Source organism: Anguilla anguilla, chromosome 3, assembly GCF_013347855.1.
Source record: "Anguilla anguilla isolate fAngAng1 chromosome 3, fAngAng1.pri, whole genome shotgun sequence".
Lineage (NCBI taxonomy): Eukaryota > Metazoa > Chordata > Actinopteri > Anguilliformes > Anguillidae > Anguilla > Anguilla anguilla.
Window position 1 is genome coordinate 38528014 of NC_049203.1, and position 17950 is coordinate 38545963.

At 42.7% G+C, this 17950-nt stretch overlaps 1 protein-coding gene across 8 annotated transcripts in view; it reads left to right on the top strand.

Annotated features, from left to right (window-relative positions):
- scn1laa (sodium channel, voltage-gated, type I-like, alpha) overlaps window positions 1–17950 on the top strand; it is a 62954-nt gene that overhangs the window by 28894 nt on the left and 16110 nt on the right. For 6 of the 8 annotated variants that reach the window (XM_035409283.1, XM_035409285.1, XM_035409282.1 and 3 more), the window contains 10 exons: window positions 726–932; window positions 2018–2302; window positions 3622–3984; window positions 4948–5080; window positions 5348–5586; window positions 5695–5868; window positions 6010–6366; window positions 7884–8357; window positions 14532–14661; window positions 16650–16804. In XM_035409283.1, coding sequence (XP_035265174.1) covers window positions 726–932; window positions 2018–2302; window positions 3622–3984; window positions 4948–5080; window positions 5348–5586; window positions 5695–5868; window positions 6010–6366; window positions 7884–8357; window positions 14532–14661; window positions 16650–16804 — 2517 coding nt within the window. The remainder of the gene's footprint in view (window positions 1–725; window positions 933–2017; window positions 2303–3621; window positions 3985–4947; window positions 5081–5347; window positions 5587–5694; window positions 5869–6009; window positions 6367–7883; window positions 8358–14531; window positions 14662–16649; window positions 16805–17950) is intronic. The other 2 variants (XM_035409288.1, XM_035409289.1) reach the window with 1 other exon arrangement.

A 17950-nucleotide genomic window follows, 5' to 3' on the forward strand; every position in this document is an offset into this window, starting at 1 on the left:
GAATTTTGTGATATTACTCCAAATTTCTATGTTGTCCATTGGTGTTGTATTCCTATGCTGTGATTTGACTTTGAGAAGCTGTATCCCTTGTACCATTACCTATTTTTATTGGAAATTTTATTTTTCTGCTGGTTGCCTTGCTACTTTGTGCCTGGTTGCTCCATGTTCATTTTTTGGCCCCTTGTAATCAGGATGTGAAAGCCTGCCATATTGTTCGGACCAACACATTGCACCATATTGTTTTTATGGTGTCTCCTACTGAAAAATTGACTAGTGTGTTTCACTAGTGGGAGGCTGGGTGTTTCATTCTCTGATTACGTAATTAGGACCAATCTAAGTAAATCAGTCATTAATGTGCTGGTATGTGTGGCCGCAACAGAGCCACAGTATAATTTTGCATTCCAATATATTTTTGCACTGCCACTATTTCCTTAGTAAATATGGTCTAGAGTCCCTAATTTTTCTTTCTTTTCTGATGCGTCCAACCAAACTCTCCCTGAGTTACGACTTAGAATGGAACCGTCCTAAATGCTTTTACTGAAGGATCTACATAATTAGTTTATTTGAACCTTTAATCTATAAAGTCTTCAATAAAAACAAGTACATAAAATGCACAAGCAAATTAAATGCATTATGCACTGTGCCGTCCTTCACAGTTCAACATGGTGTTTACTACTTACCCATCAATCTGAGAATCCCTTTGGGCATGATGCATTGTCTTTCAGACACTGAGGGCTGCTGGGAAACCATACATGATCTTCTTCGTGCTGGTGATCTTCCTTGGCTCCTTCTACCTGGTCAACCTGATCCTGGCCGTGGTGGCCATGGCCTACGACGAGCAAAACCAAGCCACCATGGAGGAGGCGCAGCAAAAGGAGCAGGAGTTCCAAGCCATGTTGGAGCAGCTCAAGAGACAGCAAGAGGAGGCGCAGGTACTCCACCGTCAAACTGGAGAATAGCTCCGCCATCAACCAATAGAAAAGCTCCACTGCTCAAAAGTGCTGCCTTCTAATTTACTGATTATGTCCCTTCCCTTAGAGGCATTAGAGTTGACATTCTGCAGGAAATTCAAATTCTAATCAATTTTCATGTGAGTTACAATAGAAGAGAGAGAGAAAAAACTAATGGATCTACACCATTTCAGTAACAGAAGGTTTTGTAATGTCTGTGTGTTATCTTATGAGGGTGGCAATGTGTGTATAATTCCCAGATGGAAAATGTTAAATTATTGCAAGAGGTGGTTGTAGCAATGGGACTGGCTTAAAAATACCATTAGAAATATAAAATTAGTAATAAGAATTCAAAGATATGGTTTTATCAGGTTAAAACAAGAGTAAAAATGTTGTAGGAGGTCCCATTGTAGGAGGGCCCACCCAGTGGAGATATGTGGAGATGTGGAGATATTATATGTGGAGATATTATTCTAGATCAGTAGGTCTATACAGCATCAGCAAAGACGTTCTGATGATTTAATCTTATTAAACAGTTCTCTGTGCTAGTTTTAACTGGGAAGTAGATGGCTAGTTGAGCACTGCAGCTAAAATGACTCACAGGCGGAGATTTCTCCTCCATTAAAAACAGTACCCTGCTGGTGAGGAACAAGGCTGTGATCCAGTTTGATGACTCTGCTTTAGTGTGACATGTCACATCATTAACTTTATGGCTCTTTCATCTCTGAACCGACCCAGTCACCAGTGCCCTTTACATCAGACGCTTCTGAAAGTCTGACATGAAAAATTCACTGATTCATAATAGGCAGCCGCTTGAATCTGACACATTCGTGAAAAAACTGGCGACCGCAGTAGATGCTCTTTCTTTCTTGACAGCCAAACGCAGCTCCTTGAAAATAAACATTTCTTGCTTTATCGGGCCCGCAAATTAAACGCAGCGTGCCCTTTCATTGTGGCTATTTTCTCCTCCAAACGAATCGGGGTGTGTGCTGCTGCCGTGCCCACGAGGGCAATGGGGTCCGCCGTCGCCATGACGACCGTGCCTGTGTGTGTGAATTGGCTGGCAGGCCGCGGCGGCAGCAGCGGCGGCGGCCATCAACGAGAGCGGGGAGTACAGCGGGAGAGCGGGACTGACGGAAACGTCGTCGGAGGGCTCCAAACTGAGCTCCAAGAGCGCCAAAGAGAGACGCAACAGGCGGAAGAAGAGGAAGCAAAGGGAGGAGCAGGAGAGGGGAGAGGGCGAGAAGTTCCGCAAGTCCGAGTCCGAGGACAGCATCAAGAGGACCAGCTTCCGTTTCTCCATCGATGGCAACAGGCTGTCCTACGAGAAGAGATACTCGTCCCCGCATCAGGTGAGAGAGCCTATCTGTGACACGGTGTTGTACGTCCAAAGTAACATGTAGAAAACAACACCATACATGGTTTTTAATATGGGCCCCACACCACTTTGAGTTGCCCTGGGGGATGAGCATTTGACTGTGACTCCACAAGTATGCATGTAAGGCTGTGTCCTTTTTGAGAATTAGCAAAATGGCAAAGGATCCTTGTTCGCTTTTCTTTCTTAAAATTATTATGACATGCTCTTATTTTCCTAATTTCACTGTCTCATGCATACGGCAGCACTCAAATGTCCACAAAACCTTTGTGTACATTAAAATATATTCATTACCATTTTCAATTATTTGTTTCTTATGAAATACTACTACCGGCTGTTGTCTTTTTTCTATATCCTTGAAAAGATTGGAGTTTGGCTTTTTTCCCGTTAAGCTTTTGCTAGCACAGTACTTATATATAGCCTTTTTTGAATGTGCCATATTTTTACACTGAAAAATAATGTAAATGCTGGTTGCCATGGTTTCACATAAGTCTGCTTGTGAAGAAAGGAGGATGGTTGTGTGGAGAATTAATTATTTATCCAGTTCATGCTTTATTTTCACTATCTACTGGAGAATAATTTGCTGTCATTTCAATGGACTGATAATACATTCGCACATTTGCCATGGTTCTTCTCATTCAACCAAGTTCATTCCTCCTCCAAAAATGCACAATTTATTGGAATAGAATTAAAACCCTAACCAGTTTCGACCTCGCAAGATCTTCCTTAGGGAGTTACACACCCTCTGTAGTCCCGCCCTGATGAAGAACTTGTGCAGTCGAAACCAATAAAGGCTGTTTAATATTTATTGTTCTGCGTAAGAGCGCCTGAAGTTTTTTTTGTTAGAATTCTCCCTTCTCAATTTACAATTTTGAAAAGCGTACAGGAAGATGGAACAACATTTTCAAGTAATGCCTCATAAAGGATCGATGTCAACATCTTTTTCTGCTGCATTAGCCTCCATTTTGTTCTTTTCTGTCTTCATCATTATCACCATCATCATCTTCTTCTTCATTCTCATCATCATCATCAGCAGAACTTTCATCGCCTCCTTTAAGTTCTTTGTCATCATCTTCAACACCATCATCATTGTGGTTATGGTCATCTTCATCATTGGAATCATCTTTCTCATGCCCGTTTTCATTTTATACATCAACACTGATCTCTGATAATATTCACATTGGAATCGTACCTGATGAAGTTTGAACGCCGGTCCTCAAACGCTTGTTGCATGTGAGTGGGGAGCAGAGAAGTTTCCGGTTCCTCCGCAGTGAGCAGGGTTGTGTTTGTCTTCAGTCACTCCTCAGTGTCCGGGGATCCCTCTTCTCCCCCCGGAGGAACAGCCGCACCAGCCTCTTCAGCTTCCGCGGCCGGGCGAGGGACGTCGGCTCGGAGAACGACTTCGCCGACGACGAGCACAGCACGTTCGAGGACGCCGACAGCCGCCGGGGTTCCCTGTTCGTCCCGCGCCGGTCCGAGCGCCGCAGCAGCAACATCAGCATGTCCTCGCACGTGCTCCTGCCGGCCAACGGCAAGATGCACTGCGCCGTCGACTGCAACGGGGTGGTGTCCCTGGTGGGCGGAGCCTCCGTGCCCACATCACCTGTCGGACTCCTTCTGCCAGAGGTGACAGTAGATAAGCCCACTACCGATGACAATGTAAGGAAAGCGTAGTTTGGCGCCGATGGCGTGCGCTCGCTGACCCGGCCAGCACTGTGCTGTCTCCACCTGCCGTGCCTGTAGTCCCGCTGTATGCTTGCTGTGTGCTTCCGTAGTTGTGCTTCCTCTCTTCTGTCAGATATGGCGCCTGTCTTCCAGGTCTCGAAAGACACTTGACCAGTAAAGGCAACGCTTTCTTCACTGAGGTCATGGCAGGGTCATTTTATTCCAAGTCTGCTGGTTTCTTTGCTCCTCGCAAAGCTCGGTGACTTCCAAGCTGTGACCTAGCAAAGCCTAAAAGAGTAGTTGTATTTCAAATATCACATTCTCAATAAGAACGTCTGCTAAATCGTGCCACTCTCACACAGTCTGTATAGCACCTTTTTAGGGGGTAGGGGGTTCTCAATTAGAGGAGTGGCAGGTGGTTTCCAACGAAAGAAGAATCGACATGTTTAGAGCCGCCTCATCCTACACACTATGTTGAAGTGTCTGCTTACATATACGATTTAATTAGCAACCCCCACTGGTCATTTGCCAGCAGAATTTGATTTGAGACATATGGTTCAAGAAGCAAGACTGGTACACTTGGGATAGAATGACCCTTACAGAGGTTAATGATATGTGCAGTGCGTATTGATGTTTAATGGCTTTACTATTAAGTTATTTATTCAGAGTTTATGTAGTGAATACTTGGCAAATATGTTTGACATGCAAATTTTTAGAAAACATTTAGCTGTATACCGACAGTTTACTTGTTGTGGTTCATTGAAATATCATGATGGAACATGACGTGCTTTTCAAAATTTAAACCTGCTCACAAATTAGCAGGGTAATGCAATGCATAATGTAGATCTGCACTTTTACAAATGAAACTTTTTCAGTACTGTTCCTGAGAAAATGCAACATTCTGCCTGTAATTGTGTGCGACCTGATTGGTAACTTTTCAAACCGTCTGACCTCCAGGGCACAACCACAGAAACAGAGATCAAAAAGAAGAGGTCGGGCTCCCAGCAGCCTTCCATGGACTTTTTAGAGGACCCAGTTGCCAGACAACGAGCACTGAGCGTTGCAAGTATTTTAACAAACACAATGGAGGGTAAGTTCCGCCCACTAATGAATAAAGAATAACTCCTCATGAAGACTCCAAGACAACACTATGGGATATAACTGTTAACAAAGTTAATAGGTTCACTGTCCCACACATTTATCAATTAGAATTGATTTTAAATCAAATGTGGCTTACTAATTGGCTAAGCAGGCAGTCACTGTAAAGTGATTTATTAATCTTGTTTTATTGGTGCTCAACCCTTAACTGTTGCTTAACCATCAACTAACTTTACTTTTATGTCTTTATGAAACACAGAACTTGAAGAATCAAGACAGAAATGCCCACCCTGCTGGTACAAGTTCGCAAACACCTTCCTTATCTGGGACTGTTGCCCCATGTGGCTGAAGATTAAAGAAATTGTCAACCTGATTGTGATGGACCCATTCGTAGACCTGGCCATCACCATTTGCATTGTATTAAACACCTTGTTCATGGCTATGGAGCACTACCCAATGACACAGCAGTTCAACAGTGTGCTGTCGGTGGGGAATTTGGTAGGCACCCCATTTTCGAACACAGATATTTCATCTGCAAGGTATTTTAGCTGAACATATTAGACTCGTTAGCAAGATGCTCATTTGGTTTACTCTTTCCACCCGTAGGTGTTCACAGGGATTTTCACAGCCGAGATGTGCTTTAAAATCATCGCTCTGGATCCTTACTATTATTTCCAAGAGGGGTGGAATATATTTGACGGGATCATCGTCAGCCTAAGCTTAATGGAGCTGGGTCTTGCCAATGTGGAAGGGCTGTCTGTCCTTAGGTCATTCCGATTGGTAAGTATTCCCATTGCATGTATATTACCAATGTCTATGGATAATTTGTATGAGGTTTTGTAGCAAAAATTCTAAGTGTTTGAGTCAAAATGGAAAACTTACTCGCCATGCTGTAATGATGATGTAATATCTGATTTTCAGCTGAGGGTGTTCAAACTAGCCAAATCCTGGCCCACGCTCAACATGCTCATCAAGATCATCGGCAACTCGGTGGGTGCCCTGGGAAACCTGACTCTGGTGCTGGCCATCATCGTCTTCATCTTCGCCGTGGTGGGCATGCAGCTGTTCGGGAAGAGCTACCGGGAATGCGTGTGCAAGATCGACGAGAACTGCACGCTCCCGCGGTGGCACATGGTGGACTTCTTCCACTCCTTCCTCATCGTGTTCCGCGTGCTGTGCGGCGAGTGGATCGAGACCATGTGGGACTGCATGGAGGTGGCGGGCCAGACCATGTGCCTCATCGTCTTCATGCTGGTCATGGTCATCGGCAACCTGGTGGTACGCTTCCCGCTCGCTGCTACCAAACCTTAGGATGCGTTGCGGCTCCCTCGTGACCCAGCCCTGTCAATGCTATTGGTGCTGCTCAGTTTCCTACTCCTTTAAGTTAGGCTTTTCTTCAAGCATAGTCACCACCCAGCAACCTCTGGAAGCTGGAAGCGTTCTGGGCCACTGGCATCTCAAGGCTATGACATCACACAAAATAATATGGCTACCTGTAGTGGTTCTTTCAATATAGTAGCTAAACAGATGATTTAGTTGACAGCCCTTTTAGTTATGGTAACCATATTGCCTCAGTTCTGTTGCAAGGTCATTCTGCTTTGGCAATCATAAGTTGAGTTATCTGCTTTCACCATGAAAACCTGGCAAAGGAGCATTTTTCAAATTAAAAGTTTCAGTTTTTTCCCATGACCTAGTTAAATATGTCCACTACCAATATATAACTATGAATGGGGCTCACAACCATTTTTTACAAATTGTAAAGGATGGTTACAGTCCTTGATGTTGCCAGAGCCAATATTGATAATGCAGCATGGCTAAACAGAATATTCATGCACCATTTTATGCCTCCCCTGGTCAGTGTCTAAGTCTTCAAAGTGGACTGTACAGTTTATGTTTACATGTACATATGCATCTCATAGTCCATTATAGATCTCTATTTAAAATGGTCCTGGTTTACACTTATGTGTTTACACAGATTTTTGTGGATTGATCCATTTTCTCAAAGCAATGTGTAACTTGAATCCATGTCATATTATAGTGACATTCTGAACAGCACCCCCTAGCAATGTAGATATTCACGGCATAATGTGGGTTTTTGTTCCATATCACTTTAGAGGAAGCCCACGTCATCGGGAACATAAAGTTCAGGTTTGGCCATGCACTGGAGTATTTAGCTGAATCTGAATCTGGTTCCCAGATTTACTGCATTCTTGCCTGTTACCATAGTTACCATTTCCCAGGAGGGCCATGGAACAAGATACAGAATTCTTTCTGAGTGTGTATAATAAGACTGCAGCTACTGATGAAATGGCAGTAACATGACTTGAATGCTGTAGAGAAGCCTGGATAGGCACTGACAGGTTTGGAGCCATTTATACCCAGTTGATCCAGATTTACTGTAAAATTAAATTATTCACTTTGAGAAGAATATACATTTTCTAATGCTAAATTAAAGAAGGTTAAGCTTCTCCATTCTAACTTATCTTTTCACAGAAGTTTTTCCTTCTTTGTACCAGAATAATGAATGTGCACTTGTTAATAAGGTGTAGGCTAACACTCTACTGTAAATCTGTTTTTGGCTGGACCACAACAGCAGGGCCAGCCCTACAAATGCGAATGTCTGTGGGTGACTGAGTGATGAAGTTACACCATTGGTCGGCCGAGTTATGAAGTTACAGCATTGGTTGGCCGGAGAGGTCCAGCCATATGCTAGGTTTTGACCTGGTCTTGTTACTGTTTAAGAGCGCTAGCAGGTTTATCTCTGCATTTCTCAGAGAGGTTGACTGCTTCCACAGGTGCTGAATCTGTTCCTGGCCCTGCTGCTCAGCTCCTTCAGCGCGGACAACCTTGCGGCCACGGACGACGACAGCGAGATGAACAACCTGCAGGTCGCGGTGGGGCGAATCCACCGCGGCATCGACTACATTAAGGCCACCCTCCGCCGCTTCTTCCTGAGCCTCTGCTCCCAGAGGAAGAAGGTCCTGGACGAGATCAAGCCCCTGGAGGAGCTCCATAACCCCAAAGAGAACTGCATCTCTAACCACACGGGCGTGGAGATCACCAAAGACCCCGAGTACGGAAACGGCACGGCCAGCGGCCTCAGCAGCAGCGTGGGGAAGTACGTGATCGACGAGAACGACTACATGTCCTTCATCCACAACCCCAGCCTCACCGTCACCGTGCCCATCGCCGTGGGTGAGTCCGATTTCGAGAACCTCAACACGGAAGACTTCAGCAGCGAGTCGTCAGACATCGAAGGCAGCAAAGAGGTAAGGGGCCTCTTTATTGTGGAAGCAAGTTAGGCAAAAATGTCAAAATGATACCAAAAATGAGTTCCTTCCTGTGTTGAACCAACAATGTTAAATAATGTTAAATATCTGATGTGAGTTTTCCTGTGAGTTTTTTTTAACATGGGGTGTTAACCCCCCTCCCCCCAAATATTACAAAACAGGCTAAATAACCCTGCCAGTAATAGTGTGATGATGAGAAAAATTATTTAATGTAATAAAGATGCAGATTTCATGTTGTGATTGGGAGATACTGATCAGTAGTCTGAAGTGTTTTCCCCTCAGAATTCATCATAAATAATCATTTCCCAGCTTGTCTTTTACAAATATTTTCTTCCCGAGGGGCATTTCCCCAGATCCCCTAGCGAGTCGCAGTTCTCTGGGTCTATGTATTTCAACGCCCCCCAATATTCAAACTAAAGCTACGCCCTTGCTTCATAACATGTTTTCAGCGCAGTAATTTAAGGAGAACATTATTCATTTGTGTATTCGGCTGCTTTCTTTTGAAATGGCAACATTATCTCCAGTCTGTGGTGGTAGCCGTCTGCTGATAAGCCCCAGCCGCGTAACAGCACTGCAGGCGGGTCAGGGACAATGGAATTAAAGGACGCGAGCACAAATTGAGTAGGAAATGCCTTTGGCTCTGAAGGCAGGTGGATTGTCACTGGCTGCCGCTCAGTTGGTCATGGCAGACTAATGCGTGTTGTTTGGTTGGCTGAGCGGAGCAGTCACAGCCACCAAGTGATTCTGAATACAAAATGTCATTTTGAAGAAATGGTTAAATTCAGCGTTCTAGCCCAGGGTTAAAAGCGTCCATAATCCCTGTGTGCATCATAGCAGTTTCGCAGTGCTAGAACTGCATCAGTGCCAAGTGCTGTTTGCATCTGACAGAATGTATGCGTCATGCCTTAAGTTACATTACAATAACTTGACTCAGCTCTACATTATGTTGATGCTGTATAAGCCAGTAATTGACAACATTTCTGAAATGGGTTCAAACACAGACAAACATACGGTGGCCCACAAGAGCGGTCATGCTTCAAAAGCAAAAGGACACATGCTCCTAAACAAGAAACGATGCAAATTTCACAACACATACAAAAAGCTAAAGCAAACGCAACAGTGGGAATGTGTTGCAAGAGACGAAACACACTGCCAATGCCAAAGAACATGTTAAAAGGAAATGCGCATTGTTTCTGAACTGGCAGCACGTTTCCTTTTTACATGTGCTTTGGTATTTTGCAGTGTGTTTCTTCACTTGCAGCGCATTTCCGTTGATAGATTTTCTGTAGCTTTTATATGTGTTTTGAAAGTTGGAGCACTTATGACCCCATGACAAAATATTAAAAACGTCAAACATTTCAAATGTTTAGGTTCAGAAAACACTTCAGAACATCAATAAGTAACATGACAGTTATTCAATAATGAAGAAACACCAATAAAAAGTAAATTAGTCACCAGAATTGAGTTTTGATAAAAAATGAACATAACAGCTCAACTAGGTACCCGTGGGTATCAATTCTTCATTCAGACGAGATAGGTGCAAGTTTGTCACGCTCCTGTCGACCCTTTGTTTCCCTGTCATCAAAGCGTATAATGTGGGAGAAAACATGAAAGGTTGCTCCAGAGACATTGTGGCTGGAAAAATTGCCCTACCAGTGTCAGCATTCCAAAGGCTTGCTGTTGCTTCACCTTTTGACTTGTACACTCCAGCCAAAATAAGTAACCAAATATAGGATTGCTAGCGGGTCACATCCAGCTCTTTCCAATTGTCACCATACACACGCCTCCGCTCTAAGTTTGTCATCTCAAGAATATCTTTTTGCATTGATGGTGTTATGAAGAGTTCAAATGCAGACTTTATGTCTTGTACATGACTGCTAGCATATCTGGTGGGGCCTGGAAACATTTTGATGACATTAGCAGCACTAAGTCTACCCTGTCTTTCAACTGGGGATCCGAACCATAGTAGTTCTCCATTTTTGGAAGTGAACATGTCAGTTGGTGGTTGAGAGATGACAGGAGGGTTTATTGGTGGTTGAGAGGCGACAGGAAGGTTTCTTGGCGGTTGAGAGATGACAGGGGGGTTTCTTGCAGGTTGAAAGATGACAGGAGGGTTTCTTGGTGGTTGAGAGATGACAGGACGTTTTGTTGGTGGTTGAGAAACAACAGGAGGGTCAGAATGTGGTATCTCAAAGGCTTCATTCAGAGGAGGAGGATGCCACATAATCAGGGTCCTCCTCAACATTATCCTCAGTCTCAGACATATCCTCATCTAAATCACTTTCATCCTCCTTGAAAGATCTGCGACAGAACCTCAGTGGCAGAAAATATACGCCTCTGTCTGGTGGTCATTTTCAAAATCTTTAGTTGAGGCACAAATGCAAAGAGAAATGGTTTAGAGGGCTGTGTGTGCAGCCCTTATTATAAGTTTGCCCCCGCCTCCATGTTGCAAGAATTATCAGAGATCTCGTGGTAACTATGTTTTCTCCTCACACACACACACACACACACACACACACACGCTCTCTCTCTCTCTCTCTCGCAAACACACACACACACACACACACACAAATGAATGTGAAAGTGCCCTTAGCCAACACAACAAAAACAAGATCAAAATGATGGTTTTATATAACAATAGAGCTTGGGGTCAAAATGACCCCAACAACACCGATGCGTACAACATGTGTACAGGACATCAAAAATAATTTTTTCTGTTAATTTCATGTTTGCCATGTTTTCCCCATAAAGTTAGGAAAAGTCATGAAATATCTAGCTGAAAAAAGTATGGTAACCATATTTTTAGAGACAGTAAACATTGAATGGGGTCAAATTGGCCCCAAACATAATAGGAGGGTTAAAAGCTCTTTGGTTCTTAATTTAATGTTATATTTGGTTCCTGCTATCAGAAGCTCAATAAGGGCAACTACTGATCGAGAGAGCAGAAAAAAAGGAGTTAAGAAGTTATGAGCCCTCAGGTTGTGGAGTCCATAGAAAATGGCTGAGACACTCGTACAATTTTCCGTAGCCATGCAGTAAGTCATTCAGTGTCTATGCTCAGTCTGAGGAAGATGAAGATAGCTTTGCCTAGTCAATCCCTTCTGGGTTTCCATCACGGGCATAAAATTAAACTTCCTCCAAAATTACATCATAACTCTTAATGGCTGTATGAGGGAAAATTCTTGAAATCCTCTTGAAGTCCACTGCTTTATTTTTATATAAAATCTTCTACTGCCTGAATGTGAATTGATATATATATATATATATATGATATAATATTCATTCGTATTCAAGACACAAGTATTCCATGCCATTTGGTGAATTCTGCTGAAAGCTGATATGGCATCTTTATTAATCTTTGAATGTAGTTTGCAATGGAAGTCTATGTTAGTGGACACACAAAATGATTGATTTCTACTTTCTATCCACTTTGTGTCTTGATTGTAAAATACTCCAGAGGTTTCTTACAAGTTTTTTATTATTCAAATTACAGTAAATGTGGACACAACCATGTATAAAGCCTGTGTTTTTTCACAAGCATTGAACTCCCCATCAAAATGAAATGAAAGCATTCTACCCCAGGACTACCAATATAACATGATCCCTTAATGAGCTGTGTCCCTGGAGAGAAGAGAATTTGTGAAGATGGAGGCCATTTGTTTCCCAACTGAGATATAAAGTGTTTTTGAACATTCATACTGAGGCAGCTGAGTCTTGGTCTTCAGTTTGAAAGTAACTGTGTTACAACTCTTGGTCACAGAGCACCTTTACAGATTAATGTACATAGGTCTGATATCTTTTCCTTGTAACCTGATCGTATTACTGTCTATGCAATTTCTGTGAAATGTGTGTTAATATATGGAGAGTGTTTAAGTGATTTCTTGTCAGGCATGTGTTGGGCGTGAGGTTTCTTCGCTTAATTCGCCATTTGATTGTTATTTCAGCTTTTACACAGATGATCTCACGGTATCCAGTGTAAGACCAATTTATTGTACGTAACACTAACCATGGAGACTGCCAATGTCATTTAAGGAAAAAAACAAACTTTTTAATGGATTGCTCATATATGATTTTTGCTCGATCATGTATTCCCCTCCTCTTGATTTTTCTCTTAGTTTAGCTGCAGCTTTCATGCTAGAAACCGTCAATTTTTTTTTTTCTCCTCCTATTTCTGTTTGGCATTCGGCTTCTTTGCAAATATTTGAAATATCATATGAATGAGCAGTGCCACTTTTTTTCCCATCAATATCTCAGCTCATTATTATGTTTGTTTTGTTTCTTCAGTTGGTTTGTCGTCGAACTTGATCGCTCTGTTGATAGCGAGCACCCAGAGCCTGACAAATCTGATTGATGCAGAGAAATGGATTTTGCTTTAGAATGCCAAAATTCATTTGAGGACTGGTTCATTGCCTCCCCAAAACATTTATTATGGCATTTTGTTTTTTTTTTCAAAAGTTACCCATAATGGAATGATGAAAGCAGATAAGTTTGATGGTAGAGGCTTCCAGCTTTTTTTTTTTTTTCTGAAGTCATTTTGTGAATTCACAACCAAGCTTAGTATTAGCAGCTGGCTTTTGATTTGACAACAGATGGCTTGACTGATCAATGCAAAGGAAAATATGTTTATTTAAGAATGGTAAGGTACTAAGTGCATATATATGATATTTTGCAGTAATTAAGGTGCAAATATGCTGCTGTATATGGCTGTTTTCTTGATAAGAAGAAAGTCAGCTACTAAGTAGAAATTCCTTTTGGAACGAAAACAATATGGTAGAAAATGCAACCTGTTGTTCTAAGTTTTCTTATCATATAACACTATAAAAGACCTCCTTTTGGATCATCTCAATATCGTAGTCAACATTTTAGCCTAGCATGCTTACATCATTCCACCTTCTGCATTAGCTGGGCCCCACGGCAACCAGTGCTGTTGCTCTTTCTATGATGGTGTTTAAAGCTGCCCTCGTCCTCAGCCCCTGCCGGAGACACACCCGTGTCTGCCTGTGAGAGACGCGAGGGAAAACCAGGCTGATTGCACATTAATTAGCTCCACTGTGGAAAGATCCCACTACTGTAATTAGAATGTCCAGAACAGCCTTTCATTCAGTCCTAAAATAGGAATAATTCAAAAACAAATCTCATAATTCTTAGTGGCTTTGTTGTAAGTGAAGAAAATAAATGCTACATGATAAAAGCTCTCTTTGTACAAAATTGAATATATGATTGATGATGTTGAACCAAAATGGTTGTGTGAATGAATACAGTCCTTTAAATAATTGTATTGTCAAATAATTTGGACATTTTGGTGGGATGAGTAATTGACCTCCATAAATAGGAAATAAACATGATCTGTGGGGAAGGAAAAGATTTAAAATGACTTCCCCACAACATCACATTAATTGATATGGTTCGTGCATCTAGTCTATATTTATGAATAACCACCTGGAACGTACAGTGTGCAGTCATGCAGCTGTCTTGATGCCATCTTGGACTGAGCGTACAGTACTGTTTTTGCTGTTAAGCTAATGCAGATACCCTCCTTTTTTCAAACAACTGAAGCTTGTATATCGCCTAAAGGAATGGAATTGTGTGTTTTCATGTCAGTAAGGAAAACGTGTTTTCTGGAAAATAAGTTCAACACCTCTGTGATGTGGAGTGTAAAGATACCACCTGCCATTTTGGGGGTACAGCTACATAGGACATGAAAATACAGGAGCCCACATATTCTATGGGTTAGATCACAGGCTTGAATTCAAGTGCACTCTTAGTACTGCATGCCATGCGACTGAACTGAAATCAATTTTACCTACAGCTTGTAGCAACATAAATGCCACCTGTTCTGACAGCACTGAATATCTGTCAATATTTTGCCCAAAGGGTACTCTGATTTGAGTTTGCAAAAAGACAAAGAAAATAATCTGTAGGTACTTTTGATTGCCGATGCATGGAATGAGGAAACCATTGCCACGTTTAAACTGGAGTCCAGCGCTCTGAGCTTATGCATAGCGGCCTTGCATCAGGTAATGATCCAATATAATGAATGCGAGGACTCTGGATCCCAAGCGAATGCAAACGGCCCCCAGACCCCCAACCCCCCCACCCCCATGGCGACGCATGGCGCCATAACAGCGCTCTGACTGGGCTCTCCTTTTGCAGAAGCTGGCCGATCACCAGATGAGCTCCTCGGAGGGGAGCACCGTAGACATCAGGCCCCCGGGAGAGGGAGGGGAGTCGGTGGAGCTGGAGCCCGAGGAGTCCCTAGACCCTGAGGCGTGTTTCACTGAAGGTGAGGAGGAGCCCGGCCTCATCACTCTATTTTATTCTCTTCTGTTTGTTTAAAGGTTACATAGAGTGGCTGTATGGCTAAATGAGCCTCAGGAAAACCTGATATTTCGCATTGGGCCACATAAGGCCTGTTGGCACACTTGCCACATTATGTCCAGATAAAGACTTCCCCTGGAATTCATATTGAAATGGTGAAATGACATTTACACATAATTTCAAGCTCTGATTAGATATGGCTACAGTGCAAGTGATGTGATATTCTGAACTACTTGTTTTGTTTTTTGTTTTGTTTTTGTTTTTGTTTGTTTTGGTTTTTTTTTTGTTCAGAGAACAGCGCTCGATATGATAATTACATTTTCTCGGGAACTACCAGAGTAGCCACAAGACATGAGAAAAAGGATCGTCTGCCTTTAGCAGTTCCACAAGTGAACACAGGATCACAGACATAGGGAATCCATCTTCCTAACGATGTAATACCAGAATAAATCTGAGCACTGGTGTGATAGTGCTTGATCGTCTTAGCATCCTGGATTAAGTTAGATTTAGCCTCGTTGTACAGATTTCACCCCTTTCTTTAGTGTTCGGTTCCCTTCCACGACTGGATTAAAGAGCACCTGAAGAGTCCTTTCCCTGCGGTGAAATCGATGCCTGCCTTTATAAGATCATTTTTAAATTAACAGTCATCAAGCTTAGACTCGTCTATTCATTTGGTGCATATTGCCAGGCAAATTGTTCTTCTGCCTGACATTTGATTTCGAACAAACATCTTGTCAATCCTGTACACAAGCTTAGAGCTGCTGAATTTTTCCCTCTGCCACATTACAGTATGTGGTGGCAGTGTTGCTTTATTGAAAGCAAGGACCTCTGACATTATCATTGTGTTTCCATTGTGTTTCCTAGAAAATGAAACATATGAACACAGCAGGGGAGGAGACACTCCATTAATTAAAGGCACTATTAACCGCACATGCACATTTAAATCATTTAATGGGAACCGGGCAAACTGAGCTGTGCAGATGTACTGTGGTCTGTGCAGTGCTGTGCATGTTGTTGTCTTTCTACACATGCGTGGGTTTTGGGTTTATTTTTGTATCTTCTGCCATCACATCTCAAGGGCACAGGAAAGCAGCCATGTGCATAGAGGGAGGGAGCACGCACCCACCAACGTCTGCCAATAAATCATTCTGGATCCCACTCCTAAACACACAGATACTGGGCTCTGTGACAGGAGCACTCCCTGTATAGGAAACCCAGAACTATGCGAAGGACAATGCAGCGTTTGTCCTTGCTTGTTTTTACCTGCTTGTTTGTGAATAGAGCCTTTGAATGAACCCTGCAACTCACCTTGGCTTCATGGTTTCTCATAATTCGTACGTCGGAGTGTGGGGGAAGCCATTTTCTTCCAGCTGCGCCTGCAGATATTATATAGATTGCTGCACTTTATTGTCTGTAGCAACATGGACATAATGTACTGAAAGAAAGGATTGGAGTTCCGTGATTTGAAAGGCCAGTGATGAGTAGTGCAGGTACGCCCCAGAGTGTGTCTCCATGGTTATCTACACAGCAGTGAAAATCATTGCAATGCTGCTCAAGGCTCTGGGTATTATATAATGCACAAAATTCCTTCATGAAAGGCACATAGAGCTGGACTCTGTAATTTGCATTTGGATTATTGTTTGTCACATGTACCTGGTAGCAGAAAGACACGTGAATATAATAACCAGTGCATGTTGAAAAATAAATCCAGTATAACCGTTTTGCTGCCATTGCCACTTACACAAAAGATCGGTGTAAGCCCAAAAGCAGGTTAATTAATGCTTGACTAGATCCCCTGACCAAATACTTTTACTTGAGTTTTTTATGCAGAAACCTATTTTCAATAATTCATTTTTAATGAATTTCTTCATTTTTTCATTATTTTAAATTATTTTTTGATGGTAAAAAAGTATTTGTTGCTTCATAATTTTTGGGTGCTATGTTTGATTTCAGGCTGCGTGCGTAAGTTCCATTGTTGCCAAGTGAGCATCGAAGAAGGCAAGGGGAAGATGTGGTGGACCCTCAGGAAGACGTGCTTCAGAATCGTGGAGCACAACTGGTTTGAGAGCTTCATCATATTCATGATCCTGCTGAGCAGCGGGGCTCTGGTGAGTAAAATGCTGCTTCCTTTAGAGTTGCGCTAGCATGGCTAGGTGGTCATCCAGGAATGGGAACAGTCCCAAGTGCTGCAGGTTGGTTAGCTTCATCAGAGTGTGGGATGGTGTTCTGTGAGATTTCATGAAATCATGGAGTCTTAATTTGCACTTTCACCCCAGGATAGAACAAAGATCATAAGTACATGGACTAGTGTGGTCACAGGATTTTAAGTATATTTACGTATATATTACAAGTTGTGGGCGTTTAAGCCAATGTTGGGTTTCAGTGTAGGATTTCATACTCATAACAGTTGTTACTGAGTTTAAGTTAGGGCTGTAGTAGTACTGTGCGTTCTTGGCTCGAGGATGAAACCAGTTTCTTCTGAAACTCAGAAGCTACTGTGGAGCCGGAGGAACCAGAGCTCCTCTGAACCACAGGATAAGCAGACCCCTGGGTTTGGGCACTTTCTGACCCTCTGTACCCTTAATTCCACACTTACTGCCGGTTGCTGGGATCAATGATATGGTGCCTGCAGCTTTGCCGGCCACTGAACCGAAGATCTGTGTGATTTTATTGTGATTTTTATGAGTTGCTCCTGGGCATATTTGAAATGCACTGTATGTACTGTCTGTACTGTAACATGCGAAAAAGCTCCTGCCCTGAGCAGGGAGGGATCCAGTGGTCATGGTTCATGTAGGGGCCAATGAGATACTGTAGGTAAGGGCAGGTTTGAAGCTCTGCAGGATGCATTTGTGGAGTTAGCGGAAAAGATTAGGAGCAGAACCTCCACAGGCGACCTGTGACCTGTACAAGCATGACGGGCTGCACCAGAACCGGAGGGGTACTGCTGCACTGGGCCACTGTATGCTTGGGGTAGCTCAGGACTATTTAAAGTAGGGAGCTTGAGTGAAAAGTGTAGGGAGGTGCAGACTGTTCAGATGGAAGCTGTCAATGCTACCTATAGTAGTGAGAACTGATAAAATCTTTTTTAAGCAAAATTTTAGTAAGGGTGGCTTGGGGCAATGGGGAGTAAGGGAGTGGGAGAGGATGTGTAGACACACTAGTCTGAAATGCCTTTGTTTAAATGCCAGAAGCATGAAAATACATTTTTGGAACTTGTGATTGATGTAAATAATGGGGGTAATGACATATTTGGG